The sequence below is a fragment of the Sminthopsis crassicaudata genome, chromosome 2 (genome assembly GCF_048593235.1).
Source record: "Sminthopsis crassicaudata isolate SCR6 chromosome 2, ASM4859323v1, whole genome shotgun sequence".
In the NCBI taxonomy this organism is placed as follows: domain Eukaryota; kingdom Metazoa; phylum Chordata; class Mammalia; order Dasyuromorphia; family Dasyuridae; genus Sminthopsis; species Sminthopsis crassicaudata.
The window spans coordinates 655258165-655274901 of NC_133618.1; the positions used below are offsets into that span (position 1 = coordinate 655258165).

The window sequence follows — 16737 nt, forward strand, 5'->3', positions numbered from 1 at the left end:
TTGGAGAGCCACCAGGCCCTGATGTTCTGACAGCAGCCCCTACCTGTGCCCTCCCAAAAAGGAAAAAGAAAAGTCGAAGATTCTTAGTTATAAACATTGTGTCCTCGTGTGTTACATTTTAGATTTCCAACAAGGTTAAAGGGGAAGGGTGACCTTCCCAGTCACCTAAGTCACACATAATAGGTGTGAGCCTCCATGTCTCACTCCTTCTCTCTCAAACCCTTTTTCCCACATACCCAACCAGTTGTCAAATTCTGTCACTTCTACCATTCCAACATTTCTTGCACAAGCTCCTTTTCCTCCTCTGACACTTCATTCCTGTTGCCCTCCCCTGCTGGTGGGTTCCCCTGCCTCCCTCCAGTTTGTCTCCCACCCAGCTGCCAAATAAATCTACCCAAGAAGCAGGTCTGATCATATTACTTCTATATTCAGTAAATTCCAGTGTCTCCCTATTATGCGCAGAATCAAACCGAAAATCTTCTCTTTTAAAGCCCTAAGTAACCTTTCCTGCCTCTTTGATGGTCTCATATTTTACTCAGCCCCTCTAAGGGCTGTTCCTCAATACTGAGACTCCTACCCCCTAGTTGATCAATTGATTACATCGCACCACCTCTGTCCTTTCTTAATCTTCCTCAGGATCATAAAGATTTGTAGTGTGAACCAGGTTGCCTGGATGTTGCCTTAGCCATGTAGACATGTAAACTTGTATCAAATTCACATCAAATTAACTTGGAATTAATGTATGGATTCGCCCTCCTACTGCCTCAGCAAGGAGTTGTTACTTTCAGTGATACTGAATGAAACTGAGTCATTTAGATAATGCATTATGGGGATTCTGAATTGTATGATATGCTTTTTAAATAAAATGTTGTAATGTCATCAAAAATCCCACATAATGTCACTTTTTCCATTGTGAGAAAGCTGATTTCTTCTGTACTTTTCACTTGTGGCAGAAGGCCCCATCAACAAGCGTGTCATTCTGACTTCCTCCTCCACCTTCAGAAAAATTAGAGGAAATTGCTCATGGGGCCCTCCCTGGCAACCCACACTCTTAAACCTGCAACAAGCTGAGTCATTCAAAGATTCATGACTTAAAGACTGAAGCAGGGAGAATTTGCTGTGGCTTAAAAAAAAAAGGTGTAAACACCAAACCAATAAAGAACCAAACAGAAAGCTCAAGGTGGAGTTTCAGAAGCTATGGACACTTGTATTTTTGTGCATTTCTTTATAGCCAGGATCCACGCTTAGTAGTCAGAAACCATCATTCCACTGCTAAGCCGCCTCTATTCCCGTCATTCACAGAGGTCAGAGTTAGAGAGAGTCTGGGAGACAATTTTAATGCATTTGCGGACTGATTTTGGAGATAAGACAAGAAATTTTTGGTGAAGGGATTCACATGTTTGTGTTCATTGTATTGGGGTCTATCTAAGATGTGCTTTTCCTGTACTTTCCAGCGTAAAATATAGGGGACTTAGCTCATAAAATGCAATGCTTGAATGGATTTCTAGAGAAGGAAGGAAGTCCGAAGTTGTTTGTTCTATCCCTAATCTATAAAGACTATGGCCTTAACTCAAGCCCATTCTATAGATCTGTGGACCAACAGAGGGAGCAGATCAAGTGGAAATGAGTACCAAAACCTTAGGGAGCCGGCTGGCTAAATAGGATCTAGCCTAATCTGTTAGACCTTTTCAAAGGACAGTGTTTAAAAGCACTTAAGTTCTATATGACTGGCTAAGTTTACTACAAAAATTACAGGTAAACACTTTTTCCTGCTTTTCCAAGACATACAAGAATACTGTACACTCAATAGAATAATGAGATTGTCTATTTTGTGCTGAAAAGGATGCTTGAGGTCATCTCATACAGCTCTTCCTGGCTGACAGAGCAGGAGACTGAGAGGGCAGATGACTTACCTAAGGTCACACCAGGTATTAAGTGACAGGGTCAGGATTGCTGGGACCCAAAATGCATGGATCTCTGTTTTTCCATAATAGCTTCAGTGCCTCCTTAAAAAGGACCTTTCAGAAAAGTCTCATATTTCTGCAATGGGAACATTCACTGATAGCTGTCTCTTTAAATTAGTCTTAATTCTAATTATGCTCTAGCCTAATTACCAGAGAAAGAAAAAAAGTCTGAAAAAATCCACAGTCATTAAATTCATATACCTAACAAGTCACAACCTTGAAATCTTGCTCTAGTTGAAAGCACAGTTAAAAGTGCCTGACTATATTACTAGAGGAAAGTTTTAATAAAAACTAATTAAGCTACAAAAGTCTCAAGTGGTTAACTGATTTTAGGGGCTAAATTTCTGGCACTTCTAATTATCCTCCGGTGGCTTTACTTAGTGTTTCACCACCATGACAGATGACAATGAAAAACTGCAGTTAAATTCATCCACCCTGACACCGTGCTAAGCGCCCGCTTCTCCCTCTCCAAGCAAAATCAATACTGTGTTTGAGTAAACACGTTTACAGCTTTATTAGGATGTCTTGCTTGTTCTGTAACAGCTACTTGAAGCTGTGGTAACAAATCGACTCAACTCAGTTAAACCTAGAGAGCTGGGTAAGAGGCCCATCGATAAGGTTGTTATAAAAATAAACTGCAGGAGATCAGAAAGCTGGAGCAAGCAGCCGGGGAAATGTCAATATTTTTCCTTCCGAGGAATGACAAAACAGTGAGATCATGAATGAGAGCTGAGGAGAGCCTATTGTCTTACTCAATTTAAAAATGCTTCTTGTTTCAAATAGGTACATAACCTGCAAGAATGGGACTTTAGTTCCTATCACTCATGTAAATGACACTTATAAGCAGTCACTTGGGTTTTTAACTGCCATATCTGAGCCTCCATATCCTTAATGTTAATGGACTTTGAGCTTTAGTGGCTTAGTGGTGGAAGGGACTTTAGAGGTCCCTCCAGTCTATCCCCCCACCCAAAGAATGAACCCCTAAGGCAATATCCTCACCCTACTGGCTCCTGTCCTGTCTGAGCTCCTCCAAGGAGGGACATGGAGGATTCACCCAGCACCTCTGAAGGCACTGCTACTGAGCAAGTGGTCAACATGTGTAGATTAAGCCTTTCCTAGATACCCGGATACCAAGACGAGCTCAAGGCCCAGTTTCTGCCCCCTCTAATGCAGGAGACAGCCTATAACTAGGTGCATAAAAGAGTAAGTGAGCTGGATGGCAGGTAATGGGAAGGGAGAAGGCATTAGCAGCTAGGGGAGGGGAGAGCAACAAAGGCCTCTGAGATGAGTCTTAAAGGAAATCCAGGAAGCAGAGATGGGAGGCCCAGCCAGCCAGTGGGTCCCCTCTTCTGCAGGACAGCCCCTCTGATACTGGAGGCAGTGATCAAGCCCTCACTGAGTGGGATCATTCTCCTACAGATCACGATTTAACTTGTTTGGATTTGGGCAACTGTAATCTGTCACTTTTTAAAAAAAATAAATGAATCAGATGTTTGCCACTTAATACTACATGCTCCCAATTTTGCAGCCTCCATATACCCACAATCAAACCTGAGGATATTGTTGGATGTTTAAGGAAGATTTTGACATTTCAGAGCATTGATTCCATTTTACGAAAAAGGGGAATTTGATATTTTCTCCCCAAAGTTAGGGTTTTAACCTTTTTTTAAAAGCAAATGGCCCTCTGACACCAGAGGTTGAACAAACTCCACTGTGTGCCAAATGTGTGGGACCAACATTTATGTCAGTTCACAAACTGATTACATTCCCACCTTTCAACAGATCCAGATGTCCCTTTTTTGGGGGAGAGGACCGGAGTGAGGAAGAAAATATCTTTCTTCTGCTTGGTTCCTTTAGAATCAAGCATCACCTCCCCATGTGAAGCCTCTGTTGTTTCCTGCAATTGCTAGTGTCCTCACTCCCCAACTACTTTGTGTTTATGCTGGATGTATTTATATATGTGCCTGTTGTCTCCTTCAAAAGCCATAGGCTCTTGGAAAGCAGGGATAGTTTTACTTTTGTTTCTGGGCTTTCAGTACACAGCATAGACCTGGTACAAAGCTGATACCTAAAGAATGCTTGTAGGTTGGTTTATTGGTTAGACCAGGGATTCTTAGACTGAGGTCTAGAAAATGATTTTTAAAATACTTATTTTCCTTTGTAATAGAATAGAAAGTATTTTACTTTATGTGTTAAAAACAACATGATTAAGAAGCGGTCCCTGGGTTTCCTCTGACACTACCCAAGGGGTCCATACCATGCAAAATATTAGGAACTCCTGAATTAAACTATTTGGATGTCGAGAAGTGATAGGTTAGTTTCTTGAAAAGTTTCTCTCAATCCTATTTTTCCCTGTGTATCTTTATCTATCTATCTATCTATCTATCTATCTATCTATCTATCTATCTATCTATCTATCTATCTATCTTGCTGAGACAATTGGGATTAAGTGTCTTGCCCAGGGTCACACAGCTAGGAAGTTTTAAGTGTTTGAGACCAGATTTGAATTCAGGTTCTCCTGACTTCAGGGCTGGTGCCCTATCCATTGCAACACCTAGCTGCCCCTTCCCTTTGTATTTTAATAAGCTCTTTTATAATTTTATTTTCTCTTGACATTAATTAATTTACCTGTGGGCCAATCGTTAATATAGGATAGTGATTTATATATGTAGGAAAATTTTTTTTTCAGTGTAAAAGAAATCAATAAACATTAACTTTAAATTTAATAGTATAAAAGATATGGTAAGATATGTATATCTCTCCAGGTTTATGCTCAGAGAAATCTAAACCCTAAATGATCTCAGAATGGATGATACAGTGGCTTCAACCATATAGGAGCAGGAAGTCAATTCAGAGTGAAGGTTCCCTCAGAAACCGCAGCTCGGCCACAAATCGGTGAGCATTCTGGAGAAAAATAAGCATCATTGGGCAAATTGTCTGGGCTATGACTGTGAGGACAGTGAAGAGTTTCCTGTTCTTTATGGCTAAAAACTAAAAGCCAATATGTGACACAAACATGTATTTATAAATGGAACTTCAAAAAACCCACTATCTCCTACTGAGCTTTTACTGCAAAGCTGTATGGAGGAGGCATTCACTTATAGGTATAAGACTTCTGGCCTTTGATAGGGAAAATGCTAAACACCTCCTTGCCCTCCACTCTTCTTATTCAGAACGAAAAGACGGGTTATCTTCCAGTCTCTATATTTCATTTGAGATGAAATATTCTTTCCCAACATAAAAGGTATGACACGTTCTTTGGATTACCAACAAAGTCAAAACGGTTTGGAAAAGTTAATGGCCAAGGAAAGCAGAATATACACAGCTCTGGTGCTGATGCTTTGGCTTCTCTCCCCCCTCCCCCGCCCCCAAACTACAGACATCAATATGGTAGACTACTTAGTATAAAGTGAACTTTGCACTGAAGATTTGTTTTTTTGTTCAATTGTTTCAGTTGTGTCCAGATTCTCTGTGACCCCATTTGGAGTTTTCTTGGCAAAGATACAGGTTTGCCATTTGCTTCTCCAGCTCATTTTACTGATGAGGAAACTGAAACGAATGGGGTTAAGTGACTTGCCCAGGGTCACCCAATTAGCATCTGGAGGCTGAATTTTGAACTTCTTGACTCTAGGCTGGGAGCTTCATCCACTGCCCTGATGTGTGGCTAATGCACGGAGATGAAGTCCTACCAAACAAAAAGTGCTGGCAGAGGGAACAAAGGGATAGTAAATATAGTGGCCGGATTTATGTACAAGTTCAGCCAATAGGCTAATACAGCTTAATAGTAACCGATCCAATGTTCAAAACTGCATGGGAACAGCTCATAATTTATCATGTTAAGGCAATGATGGATTTCTAGGAGCAGCTGGAAAAGGACACCAAAGAATGTTTAATGGAACACTGTTCTTACTTTCCAACAGGCTGTTGCTAATACAGCAATTGTTCACTTGCCATTTATATTTTGGAGATGAAAACCAAATGTGTTAATCCAAATTCTGCCTATGTCAATTGGCTGAATAACCCTAAGAAGAATAAATTGAGATGACTTTCTTATTTACTAAGCTTTAAGAGGTACAAGCCACATCCTTGAAGTGTTAATAATTGTTGGTCTTTACTGGTGTTAATTTAGTGAGCATGTTGTTAATTTCTGCTAGTTCTTAAAGCTGATAAGCAGATTTCTCAGAGCTATCATATAGCTCGGGGGTATACCTCTTCTATATGCTAATGACATAGTTGCGTGTGAATCAATGTATGAATGGAAAAAGGATCTATTTATTAAGCCTTTCCCTATGTGCCAGATACCATTAAGCATCAGGAATATCAAATTAAAAAGCAAGACAGTCCTTATATTCTAACAAGAGAAGACAACACCTACATGGGAGCAGTGGCCAAGGAGGGATGTTTTGGTCCGGAGGGTTAGAAGGAAGAGAGAAGTCCAAGAGCCACTTGATTACTCTTACCAGATTCAGAAGAGGAGAGCTGAGGGAGGGCCAGGAGGAGGATCTGGGAAGAGGAAGGTCTTGGGAGGAAGAAGGTCTGGAAGGAGGAGGCAGCTTAGCCAGAACTCTCACCAGGCTGGAAGAAAGGCCCCCCCCCCCCCCCCAGGAGTTCCAGTAGATGAAGGGGCCTTACCTGGCTAAGGCCGCTACCACACTCAAAGATTCCCATGTTTTGTGTATGTGATGTTTAGTCAGAAATGTTTAATATGAGTAAACAGGGTGTGGAAATAGCCACCTCCTGTGGTCCCTGTCCTTAAAAACCCATATTAATGTAAGCTCATGACACCATAAGGTAACAAAGAGATAATGCTTCTAGGAAGACATGGGCTTCCTAGAGTTGGCTTCTTGGGAGTCTCAGAATCCCTATTCCCTGAGGTTTCTGAGTGGGATCCTGAAGGAAAGAGAGGCTGGGAAGCTGAGGGATAAAGAAAGAAGCGTGTGCCCCATACATGGAGGATGACATAAAAGTAAAGTTGAAATGTGTTTATGAACAAGGACTACAATGAATTTAGCAGCATCAGCTGTAGTAATTGCTGCTCCGGTGCTGTCCACATCTCCAGGCCCCTGGAATGTCGGGCAGGCCTTCTCACCTGGCTGAATCCTGTCCAATCGCTTCCAAGGGAAACTTTCCAGGACAAGGGACCCCTGAGGTGCCCTGAGGAGAAAGGCTAGGTTTCCTTATCAACCAATTGAAATGAGTGAACGTCTTTTCACTGACCTCATTAGTTCCCTCCACAACAAAGTTCTAACAACTAACTTGTTAGTTACTAACTAACAAAAAGCTTGTGGAGATTGAAGCAGAACTACACCAGACCTGTGTGCTCGGGCTCCCGGCCAGCTTCTGCGTGTGGGATCTCCCTGGCCGCACAGCAAGAGGTTCCCAGGGGCTTTTCCAGGTAGAAGGAGCTGCACCCTCCCTCGCCCACTGCCATGTGTGTTTGGGAATGACTGTTGACCACTGCAACCTGGAAGACTATGTAAAGCCTTGCTCATCCAAAATGGGCATTGGGGCAGCTAGGTGGCGCAGTGGATAGAGTACCAGCCTTAAATTCAGGAGGACCTGAGTTCAAATTTGGTCTCAGACACTTAATACTTCCTAGCTGTGTGACCCTGGGAAAGTCACTTACCCCAGCCTCAGGAAAAAAAAAAAAAAAGAATTTGAATCCAAAATGGGCATCTACTTACCCTATTACTCTGGAAGAGTATTCTTGAGAAAGATATGGGATGAACTCATACCAATTTGTGTCCTCCTAGTATGGGATAGTACGGCAGCTGGGTAGCCCAGTGGGTACAGCACCAGGCCTGGAGTCAGGAAGACCAGTTTTCCTGAAATCAAATCTGACCTTGGATACTTTTTAAAAAATTGGGATGGAATTGGCTCTTTTCTTTCTTTAAAGTTTATTTATTTTAAATACACATTGTTTTATGAATTATGTTGGGAGAGAAAAATCATGGGAGAGACAAAACATAAAAAATAAGTGAACATAGCATGTGTTAGTTTACATTCAATTTCCTTAATTCTTTCTCTGGTTGCAGATGGCATTATCTGCTTGGACAATTTTTAGCTATGGGACTCTAGATAAGTCACTTCACCCTATTTGCCTCAGTTTCCTCATCTATAAAATGAGCTGGGGAATAAAATGGCAAATCTCTCCAGTATCTTTGCCAAGAAAACCTTAAATGGGGTCAGGGAGAATTGGACACAACCAAAAAACAATTGAGCAGAAACAATGAGGAATGGCAGCAAGTCACTAATTAAAAGGAGTATATTTTAAAATCCCCTCGTAGGATCAAAGACCTAAAGCTAGAGGGGACTCTATTTATTTTTTAATTTTGTCTTTTCAAAGTCCTAGAGATGGGGTTTCAGCCTTCAGGGGAGAGCTTTTGCTGTGTCTCTCAGTGGAGGTGCCAGCTTTGGGTGGGCATAGCAGAAGGTCCATTTAGGGTCTAGAACTCTGCACGGCCAGGTACCACCACAAGAGGAAACACAGAGCGCGACTCTGATCCAGGTATAAAAAGTGTTGGGTTTTCAGCATACCTGAGACTCAGGCCACAGCTGATCAAAAGGAAGCCTCGTCCTTATTCTCCAAACTGAAGACTTGGTTCCAAAATGCTATTCCAACCAGTCTGAGGGAGCTGAATGCTGCTCCTCCTCAGTAAGAAATGGATTGTATTCAGGCTCTACATGTTTCGTATAGACATTTATGTATTTTGAGAAGCCCAGGCACTTTGAGATAATGAGTCCTGCTTTGCTCTTAGTCCTAGGAAATCTCTTGGAGCCGCTCTGAGGCTGCCCTGAGCTCCCTTTATCTCAGGAATGCCCCCTTTTCCACAAGGCCCTGGGCTGGAGCCCAGGAAAATCTGTCCGGGGTGTCCACCCTCCCCCCAAAAGCTCCCAAGCGCTGCCATACAATGTACAACTAAATCTTGTTAGATTAACACAGGCTGATATTGACAGCCCAGTGGGAACATATTGATTGGGGGCCTCTTCTTGTTATTTGTTATGATTTTTCTTCTCAGTTTCATTTACTGGGCAGACACAGGGGAAGAGATTTCACAAGGAACAATGACAGTGCCTGTCACAAAATGTTCTCAATGTTTTCATTTGTTACTATGGCAGTGACAAAGAGGGCTCCAAATGAAAAGACAGACCTGCTGTGACAGAGCACAGCAGGACAACAGCAAGGAATTTTCTTCTGACCTGGGAAATTAGGAAATCGTGTTTAGTTGGGGATCACAGGATTGTCTCCATTTCCCAGGGCAGAATCCTAGCCCTGGGGCTTCTGGGAGGGAATGGCTGGAAAGGCCCCAGCCTCTCAGGGTGTCTCGGGACAAAGCCTTAGCCAGTGTTGAGCTGGTTCCCCAGAGACAGGAAGGAAATGAGCATTTACGCAGTGGGCTCTGTATGAGGCGCTTTCCTTTGATTCTCACAGTTTCTGGTGAGGTAGGCATGTTACCCTTGTGTTATGGAGGAACTTGAGGCAGAGGGGGAATGACTGAGTCAAGGACACACAGCCAGTGAGGAAGCTCAGGCTGTGCTGGCCCTGGGGCTCCAGCCACCACATGTGACACCCAGAGAAGCTGCAGAGAGCTGTTGGTGTCCCTCCTCTACTGGAATGGATGTGGCTTCTGAGTTGTGTTCTGAAGGAAACTAGATGTTCCCCATGAGGCCACACAAAGCCCAGAATTGGCCCAAATGCAATTTCGGTTTGTTTGGGATATTTACTTCTAAATGATATGTGTAGGTCCTCAATGGTGCACACCACTGTGCAAAAGGCCCAGGTGTGACAAGCAGGTGAGCGAGTGAAGGGAGGGACATTAGTAGTGCTAGGAGAGGTCCGGCCGATGGCCACATCCCAAACAGGTTTCCAAATGGTCCTGACCCAAATCGAGATCCCCAGAAAGGGAAGAGGGGAGTAAACGATGGCAATCCTGCTCAGACCTCCGTCCCTGCAGTTCTACCACAAGCTCTTTCTGAGATGACCGGTGTATAGGCAAGTGGTCCCTCCCATTATACCAAGTATAGACCTCCTGCCCGGGTCAGGGCCACCAGCCAGGGACTGAACATTATTACTCTATAATGGGCTAGAGGCAGGCTGTATCCAAATCTCTCTTTTGCTTTCTGCTTACCTGGTCCTCTTAGATGCCACAAGCCCAAAACAAAGGTTGGGATGGAGCCCTCAGGGCTACCATTTAGAAATCTGGAGCTTCCCAGATATCACTGCATTCAACTACAAAGTAGTCTGAATCATCACAAGAACCTTTGAACCAAATTTTAGATTTATCTAGCTCATCAAATCCAAATCTCCCAATAGTCTGTCTTTCCTTTTTTCTCCCTAAACACTATTTCAAAAACAATTAAGTCCTTATAAGCATTGCCAATTCTTATTGAGCTTGAATCAGTCTAAAATTTAACCCTTCATGGTAGAGTAAGCACCAAACTATTGTGCTGGAAACAGATGTTCTACCCAAATGACATAATCAAAAGACATCACCCTCACTTATTAGCATACTGTTTAATATTCACCACAACCTGTTTTAAAGAACAACAATGTGTTAACATTTAAGCCTGGAGGGATCTGAATACACTATATACTGTATTTGATGCAGCTTGTTTATGCAACATTCTGACAGATGCAATTAATCTCGTGAAAATGACCTGGGTAGAGCATAATAGCAAATTATCTTTAAAGTCATACCACACATTTTCCCTGCAATAATAAGCACTTCATAAAATCCAGAACGACACGAGTGCATGGTGAGAACATTAAAAGTTACTTAAAAGAAGAAATTGAAATTCATTAAATTCATAAATCTTAGAATGCAATAGAGATGAGGGTTAAAGAAAACATTTAAATTCCAAATAAGTATAAAATAAATGATTCTGTACCTCCAACAAAGGCATCTCCAGCTCCATTGGTGTCAACTATTTCACTCTGGTTTTGATCCAAGACAGGGAAAGCAATGACTTCATTTGCTGCAAAGGAGCCAAAGAAAAGCAGGTGAATTCGACATGTGACACAACCCACAAAACTGGCCAGACCAAGAGCAGCCTATAAGCACTGCTCTTCTGCAGATCAAATGCCAATTCAATGCAATGTACCAATTATTCCTAAGGGCACTGTGCTAGGAGCTAAGATACACATAGAAAAATCAAGGATCTGACATTCTCTTGGGGGAGTGGGGCAACAGACAGAACGGCATATAAAGTCAATACAAAACATACAAAAATAAATACGAAATATTTTGGCCAGAAGCACTGCCAACTGAGTCAGGAGCGGGGTAGGGATCAGAATAGACCTCATTTGAAAGGTGGCTCCTGAGACTTTAGGGAGTTAGGGATTATAAGAAGTGGAGGTGAGAAGAAAAAGCATTCCAGGTATGGAGGATGACCTGTGGGAAATGTGGAGATGTGAGATGTAATGTCACTTAGAGAATAACAAGGAGATCCCTTTGTATCTGGAGGACTAGATGGGAAGAACCTTTAGAGATCTGAGTTATATTCTGAAAAGCTTCTCACTGGTGAGGACATGAAAACTCACAGATCCTGGGCAGCCTCTCCAGCGTGGATGTCCTGCCACCCACCCTGTGCAGCCCCACTCCTCCCCATCAGGAACGAAACCTTCCTGACTGATCAGAACCCTTTAATTCATTCCTCCCCGCTCACTTTTGGGACTGAGGCTGAGTAGTCTTGATGTGTAAGCAAGTGAAAACTCATTCTAAGCAGTTGTAGCTTGCCAGATTTTACTTTAATCATTTAGTAATCAATCAGCATTTATGTTAAGGACCTACAACATGCCAGGCATACACAAATGTGACAAAATCTCTATCCTTATGTCACATCATTCTAATGTAAGAGACAAAGGCTTCTACTTAATCTGGGAGGGAGAGGTACCAGCCCCTGAGGGGCCAGAGAAAGGCCACATGGGGGGAAGTGGCTTTTGAGTTGTGTTCTGAAGGAAACTAGATGTTCCCCATGAGGCCCCACAAAGGTCTACATGTGTCAGGTGTGAGGAACACTAAGAGAACCAGACCAGTCTACACTACTGAGCAACAAAGGGGAGTTAGACTGAGAAGGAAAGAGAGGGCCAGGATGAGAATGCATTTGGTCCTAAAAGTGACAAGGAGCAATTGGAATTTACACAATAAAGAAGGTGAGGAGATCAGCCTGAACTTGAGAATAATTTTTCTAGTGGCAGTGAAGAGGACAGATTAGAATAGGGAGAGACTTCAGACAGGGAGACCAATCAGAAAGCTACTGACAAGAGTTCAGACAAGAGACAGTGAGGGTCTGCCTGCCCCAAGTGGCTGGGTCAGGTGAGAGATGTTTTGGAGGCAGAAACAACAAGATCTGGCAACTTATTATTAGGGAAAAGTTGGAAGAGTGAAGGGTGATTCCAAATTTGTGTACTCAGGTGAAAGAAAGGGTACTGGTGCCCTCAAGAGAAAGAGGAAGTTAGGAAAAAAAAGATGAATATGACAGGGAAATAGGAAAATAGGTACAAGATATCTAGGTATAGTTATCCAGTTCATAAGTGGTAATGTGATAAGTGGAATTTAGAAAAGAGGTGGCAGCAGGAATACAGAAGAGTATCATTTGCATAGAGATGATAGTAAAAAGTATGAGAGCCGATGTGTTACCTGAAAGATAGAATATAGAGAAAGGAGAAGAGATTCTAGAACAGAGCCATGTACTCCTGTACAGAAGATATAAAGCTGAGAAGGAATAGTTAAACCACAGAAAAACTGGGAGAGAATAATAGTCTTAAGAAAACTTGAGAGGAATAAAATCAACAAAGAAGCTAAGAGAATTAAGTGAGAAAAATGTCACTAGATTTAGCAATTATTAGCCTTGGAAAAGTCTAACTTTAGTGACAAAGTTAGAAGTTAGATTAAAAAGGGCTGAGAGATGGTGGGAAAATGAAAAAGGAGGGAAGTTAAGTAGATGGCTTATTCTAAGGGTCTGACTATGAAAGAGAAGGAAAACAGAATAGTACCTACTAGAAAATATGACAGAATTTAGGGAAAAATTTTTTAAGGATGGTAGACATGTTTTTAGGTAGCAGGAGTGATGTAGCCAATAGAAATCAAGAAACAAGAGAGAGAGAGAGAGAGAAAGAGAGAGAGAGAGAGAGAAGAGAGAGAGAGAGAGAGAGAGAGAGAGAGAGAGAGAGAGAGAAAGAGAGAGAGAGAGAGAGAGAGAGAGAGAGAGAGAGAGAGAGAGAGAGAGAGAGAGAGAGAGAGAGAGAGAGAGAGTACAATAAGACACAGAAAGAAAGGGTAAAGTCATGTTTATATAGTTTCTTAGTCTGGTTGCTTCCCTAATAATTACACCTCTAAGTTCAGGAAATAAAGTTAAAGCACTGGGAATCTAAAGCATACAATTAATAAGAGCAAGGTACTTTTCTGCAAGAAAATATAACCATAAAGAAAACAGAATTACAGATCAGTCATAGCATTCTGTATCACTGGTGAGGGTCTTAACTAGTTTATAGTTTTCAAAGAGACAAACATTCTTTTTAAAAAGTATTTGTCAACTGGAAAAGAAAAGACAACTGAATTCATTATCAGCCTCCTAGTTCCCTTAAGGTGGTTAAAAACAAAAGTAACAGCAATGACCTTCTAACTAAAGAAATTGCCCCAGGTATTTGGTTGTTTTTACTATAAGCTAATACAATATTCTTAACTCTGAATATTCTATTAGCCAGTAGAAGAGAACTGATCATAAAGAAACCCCATATCGCCAAACAACAAGACAGTAGGGTATGGTACTGCTATATTCATAATTCTGGATCCAGCTCACCACTATCCTGCTATGTCTAAGAACATAGATCTGGGGGTGGCTGTGAATCTGAAGAAAACAGATTCTACCTTTGCCATTTGCTTCTTACAGATTCTAAGTTGAGGGTATCACTGCCCTCAGCAAGAGACAAAATAAAGAAATGTTAGGGAATCAATGTAAGGGATAAAAAGTTTGACACTTGTGAAGGGTCCCTTCTCCCCTCTGCCAGTGAGAAAACTGTCTCACTTCAAAGCATAGCTCAAAGTCCTTCTCTTATGCAATGCAAAGCCTTTCATTATCTTTTCAGTTGTTAGCACTTTTTCCCCATTGTATAATCATCCTTCAGCATCCTGAAGCCCTTTATACTTTGCCTTCTTCCATCAGAATGTAAGCTCCTTACGAGTAGGGACAATGTTTTATTAAGTATCCCCAATGCTTAGTAGAGTGTCTGACACTTTTAAGTGCTTAATAAATGTGCTATTTCTTATATTTACTTGATCTGTGTATTTGTTGTGTTTCCTAAGTAAACAGAGTAAGGTCTGGAAGGCAAGAAAGATTTCATTTTTGTGTTTGTATTCCTAATTAGTAAAGAGTCTTGCCTATAAGGAAAGGGACTGGACTTACAATTTTATTGATGCAGAGAACTACCTGGGAGAGAAATTCCCTTTATCAATTCAGATTGGTGCCTTTTCTACAATTTATAAGTCTGAGAGTTGTTCAGAGTACGAGGGGTGTAAAATGATTTGATGGCTTGGAACTCAAAAGGAAGGTGAAGGCTGGAATATAGATTTGAGCGTTGTTTGTCTAGAGAAGATAAATAGAAGCCACAAGAGCTGATGTCAGAGAAGAGAAGCTCTAGGATAGTTAGTGGGTCAATAAGCACTTATTAACTGCCAGCTGTGTGCCATAGGTGGTGCCTACTAATAGGAGAAGCAGTTCAATGTGAGGCACATAATAGAGGTAGACTCAACAAAATTTACCAATTGACTGAATATGTGGGGTGAATGGGGTGATAACTTAAAGGTGATTCCAAGACAGGGAATGACTGAAAGGATGATGGTATTCTGGAAAGAAGTTTGGAAGAGGGATGATCTTTTGGGAAAAAGTAATGACTTTTGTTTTGGATATGGTGAGTATGACATGCCTAATTCATCCTATATATGTTAGGTTTATATTCCTAAAGGACAATTTCCCTCATCTCTCTTCCCTCCCTTCCATTTGTTATGGAATCAAGTTCAAACTCCTTAGCCTAGAATTCAAAATCCTCAATGATATGGCCCATACTTATCATTCCCTATTACTTCTGAGTATGAATGCTACCCTTTGGCCCCACACTTCTAATATCTCTGTGCCTGGAATGAGTTGTTATTCTTTCAATTTAGTCTGTCTAAAGCCTATTCATTTTCCTTTGTCTAGTTCAAATGTCAGCATCCTCTCCACAGATATGATCTTTACTTCAACCATCTGAATCCCCAAATTCCTTTGTCCTCTTCTTAGTTCATCACACACTGCTCTGGATAACATCTATTTATCTATTTGCCCCTTGTCTCCTATTAGATTCCAGGTTCATAAGGGCTGTATTGTACATGATCCATCTTTTGAGCTTCTTCTAGAACAGCTGCTCATAATTGTTAGGTGCTTTTCAGTGCTGGGTACATAGAGACTAAAAAAGACACAATCTCTTCCTACAGTGAGCTTATATTCTTCATTAAAAAGATGCTCAATGAATAGAAAGAACAAAAAATGACTTCAAGCTTTCACTATAAGATATACACTATAAGGCAAACTGATGATATTTCTTCCAAAAAGGCAGTTTATAGAAAAAGAATTCCAGCAAAGACTTCTGAATAACATGTTTTTCCCTTTCCCAGTTCCAGATCTTTGAAGATTACTCAAAGCTGATATAATGAACTCGCCTTTCTTTTCCTTGGATGGGGAGAAGATACTATGGGTATAGAACACTGCATATACTTTCAGACAAACTTGTTGGGTGTTACTTCATTTTGCTTTAATATAGGAGAAAGGTAAAATAGAAACTCAAAGAATCCACTGATCACTATCTGAAAGAGATCCTAAAATGAAAATTCTCAGGAATATCCTAGTCAAATTCCAGAACTCCCAAGACAAGGAGAAAATGTTGCAAGCACCCAGAAAAAAAAATTCAAGAACAGCTGAGCCATATGCTCAGCTTTTATATTAAAGGACTAGAGGGCTTACAATATGATATTCCAGAGAGCAATGGAGCTAGGATTATACCCCCAAATCACCTACTTAACAAAACGGAGTAGAATCCTTCAGAGGAAAAAGTAGAAATTGAATGAAATAGAGGATTTTCAAGCATTCATGATGAAAAGACCAGAGTTGGGTAGAAAATTTGATTTTTAAATACAGGACTCAGGAGAAGCATAAGAAGATAATCAGTTAAGTGTTAATATGATACTTCATAAAGTTTATCTATTTATATTCCTACATGGGAAAATGATACTTGTAACGCATTAGAACTTTCTCATTATTATCGCAGTTACAAGTATATATAGACAGAGGGCACAATTGGGAGTTGAATATGAAGGCATAATATCTAAAAAAATAAAAATAAAAAGAAATTAAGAGGTAAGAGAGGAATGTACTAGGGAGAAAGGGAAAGAGAGAAGTGCAATGGTATAAATGAATCTGCCATAAAAAGAGGCAAGAAAAAACTTTTATAGTGGAGGGACAGAATGGGGAGGAGAGGGTGAGTGAGTGAACCTTACTCTCATCAGAACTGGCTTGAAGAGGAAATAACATACACATTCAAAAAGATATTGAAATTTATCTTATCCGTGGGAAATTAGGAGGAGAATGGGAAATGGAAAAGGGGCAGGGTGATAAAAGAGATGGTATTTGGGGAGAGGGAGTGGTCAGTAGCAAAACACTTTTGAGGAGGGACAGGGTGAAAAGAGAGAAAATAGAATAAATGGGGGAAAATAACAGCAATAGTAATTGTAAAAAGAAT

At 41.0% G+C, this 16737-nt stretch overlaps 1 protein-coding gene across 2 annotated transcripts in view; it reads right to left on the bottom strand.

Annotated features, from left to right (window-relative positions):
- ADK (adenosine kinase) overlaps positions 1-16737 on the bottom strand; it is a 612746-nt gene that overhangs the window by 6337 nt on the left and 589672 nt on the right. For both annotated transcript variants that reach the window (XM_074296780.1, XM_074296781.1), the window contains exon 10: positions 10854-10940. In XM_074296780.1, coding sequence (XP_074152881.1) covers positions 10854-10940 — 87 coding nt within the window. The remainder of the gene's footprint in view (positions 1-10853; positions 10941-16737) is intronic.